The sequence below is a fragment of the Pieris rapae genome, chromosome 14, assembly GCF_905147795.1.
Source record: "Pieris rapae chromosome 14, ilPieRapa1.1, whole genome shotgun sequence".
Classification (NCBI taxonomy): domain Eukaryota; kingdom Metazoa; phylum Arthropoda; class Insecta; order Lepidoptera; family Pieridae; genus Pieris; species Pieris rapae.
Window position 1 is genome coordinate 7,420,545 of NC_059522.1, and position 14,891 is coordinate 7,435,435.

General features: G+C 33.1%; 1 protein-coding gene across 5 annotated transcripts in view; it reads right to left on the reverse strand.

Moving 5' to 3' along the window:
- The window catches only part of LOC111000702 (dystrophin, isoforms A/C/F/G/H), a 328,798-nt gene that overhangs the window by 248,697 nt on the left and 65,210 nt on the right, over positions 1–14,891 (reverse strand). For all 5 annotated transcript variants that reach the window (XM_045631069.1, XM_045631068.1, XM_045631072.1 and 2 more), the window contains one exon: positions 9,461–9,566. In XM_045631069.1, the coding sequence (XP_045487025.1) occupies positions 9,461–9,566 (106 nt within the window). The remainder of the gene's footprint in view (positions 1–9,460; positions 9,567–14,891) is intronic.

The following is a 14,891-nucleotide window of genomic DNA, read 5'->3' on the forward strand; positions in this document are numbered from 1 at the left end:
CTGATAGAGTATATTGGAGCTTTGTGGTGATGAGACGATGGATCACTAAGCCGATAATCGACGATGTCCATATCGATGGAGTGACGATAACTCTCCGACATATATATACATTGAAGCCAAATGGTCAATGATACATAGAGATACTAACCTAACCTGAGATTGCATTATTAGCGACGTTATTCAGAAAATCAATTCCCTTCGCAAATAATGCCACTAATTATAACTGAATTGTTGAAGCCACGTCGCAAGTAATTAACGTGCAGTCGATACCGGCAATAATTACTGATATTATTTCATGTCGATACAAACACAAACGACAAAACTCCACTCAACCTTTCGATGATTGATAATTACACTAATTAAGCATGAAATAACGCTGGTTATGTATATTAAACAGTGTTAGTTTAGTGGCATTGAGTCCAGAAATCGAAGGAAAACCATCTCAGGTGTCGCTTGATCTCGTCAAAAATTTTTTTAATATGGCTTTTATTTGTGCCATCTGGGCACAAGGTACTTCGCTAGTGTCGTAGTATGGAGAAGGCACGAAGGAGATTGATTGATTGAAGATTTAAGAAATCCAAAATTCTTTAAAGAGCAATAAAACTTTCAACTATTTTTTATTACTGATAGTCGTTTTCATTTTCCATATAAGTCTCCTGTATGTTTATAACAAATATTCCTGTTGTCTAAACGACTTTTACATGCTTTTAACACGCTGTTAACCACAACACCTTTAGGAATAACTAAAAGAATGTTTCTATAACTTCTAAAAGTAATAAACGATGATTGATGAGAGAGCTTATATGAAAATAAAGTTTAAAGCAACGACAGCGCTGTTGTAAAGTCTTAACAAACTCTCCAAGGTGAGAAGATAAGTCCCGCTCTGTTACGAGGCGAGTCGTTAGCTCTGTGTCGGAGGTTAACAGGAAAACTGACTATGAACACGACTTACTGTAGCAACTAGTTAGCTTAGCGACGAACATCTGTTTACTACCATTTAATTATATTTATAATCATAGTAATTCAGTGGCGCTACCACCCTGTAGTATATATGGGTCTTAGCTGCAGATTACCTTTGTTTCTTTGATCACTTAATTTTTACAGACAAGTAAATAGCCTTCTACGCCCTCCTTGCATTCTAAGAAAAATCTATTGTGATTCGAAAAGTGATCTCACTATGCCAACACTGCTCAACAATTTAATAGAAATATAAAAATATTCTTGCTAATATGTTATATTAATATTTACTGTTTATAAGAAAAATATAGACAAGAGATTCGATAAATTATTGATCCCAACCCTAGTATACCGTATAAGAATACACTTATCGCCCGAGGCACAATGTTACGATGCAGCGAAAAATATGTTTCCAAAATTGAACCACTCGACTCAAGATCATAGTTTATGATATTACTCAATACAGCTTATTTCGTTTCATAGGCTGAGATATCTGCAGGTAATTTGAGTTACATTTGTTAGTGTTAAAGCTTTTCATTACAAAAAAAAAACTATTTTCACTGAGAATATACCTTTATTTTAATTAATATTATTATTCGTATAGTGTATCAAGTAAACTATTATCCAATTAAATTTCTGATATTTTTTATTGATTTATCAAGACTTACACAGTAAAATCCCAATTTCGAGTACATTGGGATTTTACTGTGTAAGTCTAATACTGGAATCGATCATAGCCAATGAATAAAATCGGCTTTTAATTTTATCTTATGAATAAAACATCTCTACGGTTTCTCATTAAACGTTACAATTTATAAATAAAAAGTATTTATATATATTTCGACTGTTTTAATGGGGTTGGTGGGTAGACGCTCCCTTGTGGGACCAGTGTAGACAAAATGATAATTTCCCATTTCCTGTCATTAAATAACGCTTTGTATACAAAAACTGTGAGTGTATATCCACCTTTAACTATAGAACTTCCGGGTCGCATAAAAAAAGCAATATAGTCATTAGTCACACTTCCTTTGAAGCCTATAAAGAACTTATTATCTACATAAAAGTTCTGAATAACATCATTGATTCATTTGAATAAGGGAAATAGGCATCGTACGTAATACACATCATAACAAAAATGGGGCAATTTTACCCGTCCATTGCGATCCTTTCATGAAAATATTATGGGACAGATTTGACCCTTCGTGGGTGACGGTTGACCTGACCTTTTTATGGTTCGTCAAAAAATTAATTCTAATTGTAAGCAATAATTAGTAGGTTGTTGATGGGATGTCTATCATAAAGCATATGTTATCTTCTTTGCAAATGTCTAATAGAGGGCATTTGTTTAAAAATTCTTACGTATACGTTTAAAGCATTGGAAACGTATTATATATCAAAATTTACGATATTATTAATAAATTAAACTTTAGGAGACTAGAATGGGTGTTGTATGAAATCGTCTATGATGAGATGATGCTATATTTTATAGCTTCTACTACATAAATTATTTTTAATGTATTTACGTTTACTATAAACCTTACTATGGCATAATTACGATCTATCAGAATAACTTAAACATTCGTTGGAGAATGGTGCAAACATTTCCTTACGATTAGACAATCCACAAGGCATGATGTATGTATAATTCCAAAGCAAATTTGCACTGATTACCACTAACATTACACTAAAACACTAAATAGCTGATATGTATGTTGAGGCCGCGAGACGTTGTGTCAGACGCGCGCGCGGCGACCGACTACCGCCCGCCCGGCGCTGCCGCCCAGCACCGCCGCCCGCCCTAGCCGCACTATATAGGTTAACGATTTCGCGATAACCAACGTCTCTGCTTCTTAATAATCTTTAGATAATTATCCCGTTAAGATACATATTTTACTTTAACAGATCATATACATAACAGGATCTTTAAATTTAGAATTACTTCTAATTGTACTACCTTGGTATTATAATAATATACTACGTACTAAGTACTGTTAAATCATATATGAATTACTCATTATATTATACTCGTAATGCTAACGATTTTAATAATATATTAAACATAAATTTCAAATATAACATAAATCTTATATAGTTATTTCTTATGATAGAAACATCTTGATGCGAACGTAAGTTACGCGATGTTAAATGCTGTTATCATTCGACAATCCAAGAAATCAACATATTTGTGACAAATTGAGTTGTTAAAGGTGCGTTTGTGTGTGTCTGTAATACGGTGATGTGTGCTATGTAAATTCACAACTCTACAAGAGAAATGGGGCTAAAATACGTCCGGGACATTTTGATTGATTTCGTTTCCACGAAGGAATATATTCAAAGTTTGTAACGTTAATAAAGAAAAATATCATATTAAGCTTCAAATAAATTTGTAAATAAATATTCTTATATTTTGTATACTAAAGTATATTATGCTAAGCATTATCGTATTTTAAATTTATATGATGTTACGGGACTGCGAAAAAGCCGAGAAGGCGACAAGAGGTGGTGTGAATAAGTGATTATTTGTACCCCGAAGTCAGCCTTTTCACAGTTGAAGGGATTATATTATACAAGATTTTTATTCCTACTCATTTTTTTATAGAACAGGAGGCAAACGGGCAGGAGGCTCACCTGATGTTAAGTGATAGCGGTATCACGCCCGTGGACACTCATGGACACAATGCCAGAGGGCTCGCGAGGACGTTGCCCGCCTTTTGACCATTCATATCATTATATCCATTTAAGCTGAAGGATTTTAAACTAAGTATCATACAACAGCATCAAAATTAAAACATAACTATTCCAGAGTTTATATTAGTACATGTACATTTGTTTACCGGTACTTTCTCCTAAATGTTATAACCACTTTGATCTGTATGTCGTAAACCATATAGTTCAAATCAGAATGATGTCTATAACTGACGAGTTGCAAAGCTAACCTAAAATAGGCCTTATTATTCAAACAGTATCGTTTATAATGGTTCGCTACGCCATTTTGTTTTCATTTACAGACAGTTGCACAAACAGTGGTTAATAGGAGGACGGTCGCGGGTAGGTACTGCTCTTATTGACAAGTTAGAGTTGTGTATATATCATACATATATCGATATAAAATACGCACATAATTATTTACTATGCAAACAATTTTTACATTTTTTACTTTGTTTTTACAAATGAAAGCGCAATTTTTTGTGTTTGGAAATAGAGTTAGAATAAATTATTTTATATTCTTTGTATTAGTCATCCCTAAAACACGTCATTAACAATTAAAACAAAATACATCGTAGCATTATATCGAAACAAATCTATCCGTCACTAGTGCGCGTAGCCATCTACGTGTTATCTCTACGACCCCTCCGCGTAGACCCTTCTACGAGCCCCGCTTTCAAAGCATGATATTTCGAATTCGTAGCGCCATTGAGGAAAATATTTCGTGTCTAATTTAGTTTCCCTGTAATTAATACATTAATTTAAGCCCATTTCGACAATATTGCATTCTTAAACATAACACACTGGATTGTTCTAAATAACATTATACTGTATGCCTAGTGTAGATATCTGCGTGTGCTGTTCACTCATTAATATTCAACTGGATCATAGCATTCTACCTGCATACAAAATACTATTTAAAATATACAAATTATATACACCTGATCTAGTATTAATTTATTAATTTAACGCTAACGAGTTCTAAGGGACGAACGGTGACTCAAAAACATTTTAACAAAGTTATCTGATTAATATTTATTGAACGTTTCCTAACGAGAACAATAATACGCGTTTCATCTTATATTATAACTATATAATCAGTAGGCGATTTAAAAAACCTTTTAGGTCCTAACATCAAACCCAATTAATATATTTTCCTTTCTGTATTAGTATTAGTAAACCGATATATGTATCATAGACCTAAAGACACCGTGTATGAGGCTGATAAGGATGTCTGTCTACTTTCTATATAATATTGTCATTTAAAGATTTTTATTATTATTACGATAATAAGTGTGTTAATATATTTCTAGGAAGATTCTATTAGTCAAATTTGGAATTTACAATAAAAAATCTATTTGCTGCTAAATTAAATTATTTAATCCAGATCGGTCTATTCGTATGAACAGAGGAGCTGTGCTTGACAAACATTGAATGCAAGCTAAGCAGATATATGATACCGAAACGTGTAATACTATAGTATTACTATATCATTATGTTTTTTAAGGTCCTTAGAGGTAAAGTTTATAATGCAGAAGTATTGGAGAGTCTAGGGCTGCTTGCAAAAAAACACAATCGACGTGGTAAGCGATCTCAATTGCTGGCAGTGCCTCGGGCGCGTACATACCTACTTAAAGAAGCACCATTTATACGTGTCTTGCGCACCCTAAATATTATTGCGCGTGAGACAGATGTATTTAGTTGCACACTGGCTGAGTTCACAAGAATTGCATTATTTATAATTAGTTATAAAATGGTTTAGAGTTTAAGTTTTTACTTGTAATGTTTGTGTTATGTTTTTAACTTACTTTTCTATTGTATTAGTATTAAGTTAATGTAAAAATAGAAAATAAGGAAATAAATTGTAATAAGCAAATTGACAGCCATCCCGATGATTGCGTCTGCAGACATCATTACTTAAAATTTTACAGGATTAATTTTCATGAAACTTACACCAGCCATAGCCGTTTTTACGCTTCCTACGAATTCTAAGAATAACAATAAACACTTTATTTAATCACACAATTGAAATAACTTATCGGTACTTAATAAAAAAAACGTATGGCACTTGAGGACTGCCGCGGTGAAGCTATTGCTTAGCATTTTTATCAACTTATGCATTTATAATTATTTGAATTACATATGTGTATTTTTTTCATTGATATTAATTCAATCTACCACTATACCAAACTCTGACTAACACGCCTACGCACACTATATTAGTCTGTCTCGTTGTAATGCGTACCGGATGCACGGGCCTCGCTTATGCTACGTCACCTATCTCATATTACGTCTTACTACGTCATCGTGTGTTAGGTTTTTCTTCGTTACAGAATTTCTTGATTCGGTAACCGCGCGATAATTCAAACCCCGCGATAAAATCTATGCAATAGCTTAAAAATTAGCCACAAGATGTAGGACTGTTAAGAGAATTTGTTCTCGACGTGATGATTAAAGTTATATTAACTGCATTCGTAAAAACCCAATTTTATAGATAGTAAAGATTTAAGTTGACGTCTTATAGATAGTACCGGGGACCCCAGTCCTTTTCTCACTCAACGATAATTATCGCAATACAGAGAGGTAATGCTGACAGCGTTAAAGATACACTGCCACGGAGACCAAATTTGTAAATATGTTTAATTTTCTTTTCATTAATTTTTATTCTATACTACTAACAAACTTATCAAATATGCAATACTAGCTGTTACCCGTGACTTCGTCTGCGTAGAACTACTACTTCGTGTAAATTTGTTTGGACTTTGGTCATAGCGAATGCTGCTTTCAGGTTCCATCTATCTCTATACCAAAATTCATTTAGTAGGGATATACGATACACAACTGCACTCTGCGTTTCCACCCGTATAATTCCGGGATCGGGATCGGGATCTGGATAAAAAGTACCCTATGTCCTTTCCCAAGGTTCCATCTATCTCTATACCAAAATTCATCAAAATCGGTTCAGCGGTTTAGGCGTGAAAAGGTAACAGACAGACAGACAGACAGACAGACAGAGTTACTTTCGCATTTATAATATTAAGTAGGGATTGATATTTTATTTCTTTATGTAACTCACATGAATATTACATTAAAATTCATAACATAAATTTTAAGGTTAAGTTTTTGTAAAATTGTTACAAAATGTTTAAGTAAAATTTGTCAGAAATCAAAAGCATGAATATATGTCAGGCGAATTAACAGTTAAAGAACATTTAGGAAAATATTTTACATGTCAAGGTCCTAAACATCCGACGTAAATACGAAACATGTACGGAAAGGAATGTTTCTCTAAACGCTCTCGTTACGCGTCAAGTTAATGCTGACAACTGAATTACGACACGCTCTATTACTTTCTTGAGCTACAAACCGAGCGATACTGTCAAAAATGAAGAAACTAAATTTATTGTGGATACTTAAAACTTATTTTTGTTATACTAAGAATCTGTTTCATAATGTATGGATAAAGTACCAAATAGCTATGCAATCAATAAATTATTTGGAAGATAAAAGTTCGGAATAAGAAACTTCACGTTTCATGACGAAAAGCGCTATCTGACAGTCGTGGAACGCAACAAACACTAGTTAATGCTAATAATAAGTAATATATAGCTTATTTGGAACTTATCTGGACACTGGGAAACCGACCTAAAAGTCTGTAAATGAATAAAAGTTGTCACCTAACGACATCAGCGAACAAATTACAAATATAATTTGCTCCGAACGGGATTCAAACGTGGCTGTTTCAGTCCACCGTCCCCACCATGACGATATTATGGCGTTTGACGAGATTCTAAAACCATATAAACCCAAACAAATAGTTTAAAACATGCTTTTTTCAAAGCTTCACTCGACAACAGGTGTAAACCCGTCACTGGTCGTAAATGTTAACATTAAAAATGGTCATAAACACACACACATAGGTCCACTCATAAAGCATGTGTGATACACACGCATACACACGCCAGTGGTTTTGATGTAATTATTATGTTTCGTCTTTATTACCGTTCTACTGTCTCATAAACTCTTTACTGGGAAATCATTGAAAATTTAAATATCGTATTTGTAAATGACATAAGTATTTTTAATAAGAATAGAATAGAATATAACAGATTAGAACAGAATAAAATAAACCGAATAGAACAGAACGGAATAGAACAGAATATAATAAAATATACAAACCATTTAAGTTATCATTTTAAACAAGAGCTGCCTAAATTTGATTGTAAGCAGTCCAAGTAAAAGTTGATTTGGATAGCGTTAATAGGATTAACGAAGGCGCTATCTTCCGGCAAAATGTATCAGCAATAAATATCTCAAGTGTTCTGACGCTTATCAACACAGGCCTTAAACTTGGTTCGTATTGGTGAATTATTTATGTATGCGAGGAGCATGACGAGTGAAATTCCGTAAGGGTTTAAAACATGGGATAAACAATTGAAAGCCGTATTCATAGCTTTAATATGCGTGAGATAAACCAGAATTAAAAGGTCTTAATAAAAATTTATATCGATTTCATACCACAAAAAAACTGGTCAAAGGCTAAAAAAATAGTTTTTATAAAAGAGTATTAGGTGGGGTAGCATAGCATATCGCTAGCATTTTAGGTTGTTGCCTGAAAGTGTAAACTCGAGAGCGATAAGGCCGCCAATGGCTCTCCGTTTCATTTAATAATGTCAACTGTATTTTTTGTATTTATTACATTTCTGTATGCAACTAAGTGTTAGTAAATAAAATAAATAAATTGGGCCTCTCTTTGTTATTCTATCAATATCATTATTAAAGGATTTTAGTAATGATATTGATAGAATAACAATATCACTATTAAGAAAACTAGTGTAATTAACTACGAATAGCATCTTACTGATCAGGCAGTTAGTGAGTTAGGTAAAAATCAGGATTATTAAAAAAAACTCCATATTCCAATTCTAATAATATACACCAAATAACGAGCCTGATTTTAAGGTAGTTAGGTGAAATGACTTCCTTTTACCGTCGCAACTGTTAACATCAAGGACGCAATTTGTCAAACGAAAGCAATTATATAATCATCAATCTTTCTACCTCCTCTGGGATTCATACAAGGTGTATATAACTATGTACATAAATCTAGAATGTGTGTTATAACTATCCTACATCACGAAGTTTAAGAGACAAGAGCTTTAGGTTAGTAAAATTTTATCAAACCTAAATAAAACCTAAAAAACAAAAATTCTATATATACATGCTCTTTAAGACGAAATCGTAGATGATGTCTCCATAATTACTTATTCCGACATTTCCTGTCGAGAATATAAAATAATGATCATATTTTCGAGATTTACGTATTTGTTGTATTTAATATGTTATTGTTATATTAATTTTCTTTGTTATAAATACAAAATATCATTTCATTATTGGTCAGTTGGTTTGAAAGTTCAGTCTTCATTTATTAACTGCCTTGGGTATGGTAGATTACAAGAAGTTGGTGAGAGGTAACAATTGATATCACACGATATATATTATATATGTATATTTTTAAACATCCTTACAGGTATATAGTACACAAATGTTGGAGAGACGGGCTGCCGCTGCCAAATAATCACACGCGGCGTGATAAGCGATCGCGATTGCTAGCAGTGCCGCAAGAGCATACAAATGTACTCAGGGAAGCACTCATGTACACGCGTCTTGTGCACCCTCAACACGGAGACGGATATATTCATTTGAGCATCGGCTGAATTCACAAGAATAACATTCTCTTAGTTCATTCATTATTAGTTACGATAAGAAAAGAAAATAAGGGTATAAATCAACTTACCTTTTCCATGTAGCTGCTGTCTGTTTTCTGTACCCTTGAGACTTTCAGCCGTATGCAGCAGCTCATCCAGTTGAGGTTTCTTCTGTTCCAACTCACGTAACACACCCTAAAAAAATAGAAATAGAAACCAATTAAAAAAGTAATGTTAAAGAAAGCGGGATAATTAAATTAATTTAATTTCTGATAAATTCAGATTTTCCCATAACATTTTCCCTATTTTTCTGGTCTTTTTCTCGTCTCTCTGTCTTAATCTAATTTACGTTTACCGTTTTACGTTTACCGTTTTACGTTAAAATAACGTTTTAACGTTAAGTTTTTCACATGACAACTATCTCTATCTCCGTGTTAGACATTTGCAAAAGAAAAAAACACTACAACTTGTTACTGTCTATAATACTTGTAACTAAAACAAGTCCGCAGGTTTGTTCACTTCAAAGTAAATTTTCTCAGCCTTTTTACGTTGGCCTCGTTCATCGGAATAAGTTTCTTTCAACCCTAAAATCATAAATGTATAACGAAGGAACTGCGAAGTTTTTGTTAAAGCAACGCTCATTATTCTGAATATTTATAAGCCCGAGTAAATATTATTAGGAGATTGAAGGAAAACTCGTTTTTTGTGCGTAATTTGGTTGGATCAATACAACCTATTTATCCTATAACAATCGCCCAAAGGTACGACCGTGCTTCGTTTAAGTTAACATCGCACTGGAGTATTTTAGATTGTTAACTGTTATTTTTTTTGTTCTTCCGTATTATTCCGTATAATCATTATTTATCTTAATCTTAATATATATAAATCTCCTGGCACGATGTTTGTCCGCGATGGACTCCTAAAATACTGAAACGATTTTAAATAAAATTGGCACACCGTGAGCAGTCTGGTCTAACTTAAGAGATAGGATAGCTTAGGTCTTTAATTATAGTCGCAATTTTATTTTATTGCAAATATTTGTTTATTATTTGATACGATTCTAACATATGGCGCTGTGTTTAAAGTACCAACGTTTCACATAAGTTCTCCTTCCGTTTCCCTTAAATTGTTTACTACTATGTAATAAAACAAAAACCTTAGCCACAGCAACGCTTGGCCGAGTCTGCTGCTTTTTATATATCGTAGAATAATATCTAAAAATAGTAAGCAAGTACGTATAGTGTCAGCAGGTGTTTTAAGTCTTTAAAAAAGAGAGGCACGGAAAGTTTTATTTTACATCAAACTAAATTATTTCGTAGTGCGAGTATGAACTACGGAACAGCTTTTTTGGGCGGTTTTGTATAGCCTAATTTGTTTACCTAAATGTATTTTTGTATATTTATTACGTCAATCTACATTAAATCACCTTTATTATACACAATAAAAAACTGAATATACGATTCTGTATGTTTGGTATGTTACTTACCAATAGAATAAAATGACATTTTCTAGAAATTATTCCTAGCTAGATCGATTTATCGCCCCCGAAACTACAGGGAATATATAGTATAAATAAAAATGCGGGGTAAGGTATACTTGATTTCATGAAAATCGTTGGAGCCTATTCCGAGATTAAAATTATATCTATATATATAAAAGAAAGTCGTGTTAGTTACACCACTTATAACTCAAGAACGAAAGAACAGATTTGAGTGAAAATTGGTATGGAGGTAGCTTAGAGCCAGGAGACGGACATAGGATACTTTTTATCCCGTTCGACAGCGTTCCCGTGGGACTTGACATGAAACGTCAGTCACTATAAAAAGTGGTATAACAAATAAGAATCAGACTTGGAATAATAAAACGCAAATGATAGCTATGTAATTGACGTATAATGACAGCTATGTAATGACGTATATATGACAATTTGATATTTGTAAGAAATCAATATTCAAAATATTTCTATTAAATAAATACGTTTAATTATTTTTACAATTTACAATTTAATTATAATGATAGTGCTATTGCCCATTCGTATAAACAGTGAAGAGAACTATAAAACTCGGTATTGTCGTATGTATACAGTTCATCGAAAGAATGATGAATGTTTCTATTTGTTGTTGTTGTCGAATGACGCATTTAATCGAGTATTGGAACGGGAACGTGAATATGATCACCAGGAATTAGATTTAGTAGTTCAAACGAATGTACCCCTGTTGAAATACCAACAAAAGGAAGTTTATGATACTTTAATGAAGGCAAACGATGATGAAAATGGTGGTTTATATTTCCTAGATGCCCTTGGTGGAACTGGCAAGACATTCCTCATGTCAGTTTTAGCAACTGTTCGGGCGAGATCCAACATAGCGGTTGCAGTTGCTTCTTCTGAAATAGCAGCCACATTGTTAGAAGGATGCCGTACGGCTCATTCAGAATTAAAATTACCGTTAAATCTTCAAACTATTGGAGAACCAACGTGTAATATTGCAAAACACTCAGCAATGGCCAAAGTTTTAGCGGCATCGAAAATCATCATCTGGGACGAATGCACAATGGCGCATAAACGTGCATTGGAAGCACTTAACCGAACATTAAAAGATTTACGCAATGAATCGAGATGTTTTGGAGGAGCAATGATTTTACTGTCTGGCGATTTCCGCCAAATACTGCCAGTAATTCCAAGATACTACGGCTGTCGACGAAATAAACGCTTGCCTCAAATCGTCAAATCTATGGCGCTATGTGACGAAACTGCAGCTGACAACAAACATGAGAGTTACATTGCTTACTGATGAAAAAGACGAAAAAGAATAAAGATGTAGATGACCTGAACTACATAATGGTATGCGTTTGGTGGTTAGAAAATTGAAGAACAATGTAATTTACGCTACGATAATGATAGGAAAATTCAAAGGTGAGGAAGTTCTTATTCCGAGGATCCCGATGATCCCAACCGATATGCCGTTTGAATTTAAAAGACTTCAATTTCCGATACGTCTTGCATTTGCCATGACCATCAACAAATCACAAGGCCAATCCTTAAAAGTTTGTGGTTTAAATCTAGAACATTCATGTTTTTCCCATGGTCAATTATACGTGGCATGTTCACGGGTCGGAAGACCATCAGCGTTGTTTGTTTTTGCGCCTGATAATAAAACAAAAAATGAAAAAATGTGTATCACAAGGTACTTAAGGGAAGAGCAACCTATGTACTAAAATACAGAAATAATAATGAATGATTAATGTAGGTATTTAATTTTTTTGTATTTTTTCCAATAAAAAAACCCAAACTGCTTATTTATTGCCATTAAGGCGGAACAAAGTTCGCCAGGTCAGCTAGTATATATATAATTAATTAATTGAAAACGAGCATAAAGATGTAAGATGTAGAAATATATAATTTTTTTTGTTAACGAAATCTGTATAAAAATAAGAAGTGTAATTGTGAGGAATTCAATTAATTATCGAACAAAGCCGGCTCTAATGAGGTTAGCATTATGAAACCGAGCACTTTTGTTACAAACTTACAAAATACGATAATTCTACTCTTAATTAAAACTTTTATTGCAAGCTTTGTTGAAGTTCTAGAACGATATCGAATTGCAAAAAATCTATTCTTAATAGGCCAGCAACGCACTCGCGAGCCCTCTGGCATTGAGTGTCGACGGGCGGGTGGTTCACTTAACATCAGGTGAGCACAATTATTGGCCCCTGTTCCATAAAAAAAACACATGTTGACTATTACAAACCTTAATATTTAATATTTTGATATTAAGCAATTTTTTGTGATTACATTTTTGTACACAACTATGAAAGATATGTTTATGCTTTAAATTTATATCAAAAGTAATAGTTTCTTCTTTATTTTTGAAATAATCGGTCTTGTATTGGTCCCAGCTGAATTCAAGTGAAAATCGAAAATAATAACATTCCACACACACAATTAGTATAAAATTCACATAACTTAAACGGGTAATTAATTACATTAGTACGTATTTTTAGATTATTTATAATAGCGAGTAATTACTAACAAATTTATTTTATCTATCAACAAATTAATCAGGTAATTAGTAAATTTGTCTTACTATTAGACGTTGATTTGTAGAAACTTGTGTACAAAGTGTAAAAGTCTAAAAGTAGCGTACCAATACTGAAAGCGAAGAATATGCAAGTACTAGAGGCGTACTATGACACAAATTCTCATATAGGTAACTTATTCACACATCGAGGTTCTAATATTTAATTTTATAAGTTAAAAGGTAAAACGTTCTGTATTCCGTGGATTTAGATTAAAAATGTTAAAAATTTAGACCAGATGTTTTTTTTTTTTCAATTTTCCAATGTATTCGGTACAGAGGCAAATGAAACAAAAACCATGAAAATCGGTCCAGCTGTATTCATCTAAAAAGCGTTCGAATAAACCCGACATTGTATTATATAATTGTACATTGTATATTTAAATATCCCACCCGGTATAGAGAAACCAATGTTTGGATGTTTACTCAGTACTGCAACGTTCTACAAGAGGGCGTTGTAGCCTATAAAGTATAGAATTAATCGTCTAAATAAACGACAAGTTCAAAGTATAAAAACGCAGCTTCAATGCATGGCTTACACTCAGAGTCAATCAGTTAACGGCTAATTTACAGTAAAGATTTAAATAATTCATATACCCAAACGGAAGACATACTAATTTACTAACTTATGTTTATCGTTAAGAATTCGTTACACTTATCTCTTTTAACCTAAAATTAAATTAAATAAAGATATGTATATGACTGTAAATTAAAAAACTAGATACCATATCTGTCTATGTATTGAGAATATTGGCTCCATAAATTATTCAATATAATGTTATGCCTGTTTGGGAGAACATTCGTGAATATTTGAAATTGTACCAGAATTACGGTAATACGATTTTGATGAGCATTGCTTTAGTACATGTCAATTTTACTATATTTTTAATATTAACGGTTCTACAGTTCAGAAGTAGTAAAATTACTTGGTCGTTTTTAGTCACATTGCCAGAATATGGTAATTTAACAATTGGTATGCTCTTTTTGAAGGTCCCTAAATGGAATTGGTTTGGAAATACTTCAGTAGGCGGCTGGTTCCCGAAGTGGTGGTGCGCGTATATTACAAAGATATATTTTTCAGCTTAAAGCGTGTGGAATAACATTATTTAATTTCTTTGTGCTTGGAGAGCTAGAATGGAAAAATAATAATAAGATAATCTAGGTCTTGAATAATTCGTAGCATTGAATGAATTGAAAAGTGAAAAATTTACTACAATCAGTTATGGAATCAAGATTCTGCGAGCACGCTACGCTACGCGCTACGTTGTATGTTATGCGTTGCTAAGCAACCCGGCTTGCTGCCATCTCTAGTGCGCATGCGTTTTCTGTAGAGGGGGAATAGTGTTGATCAGAGTCGATAAATGTATTCGAGTTTTTTGAAACTTAGTGGGAAGTTAATTTAGTATCGTGTAAACAAATGGATTTGGTTCTGCGAAAAAAAAAT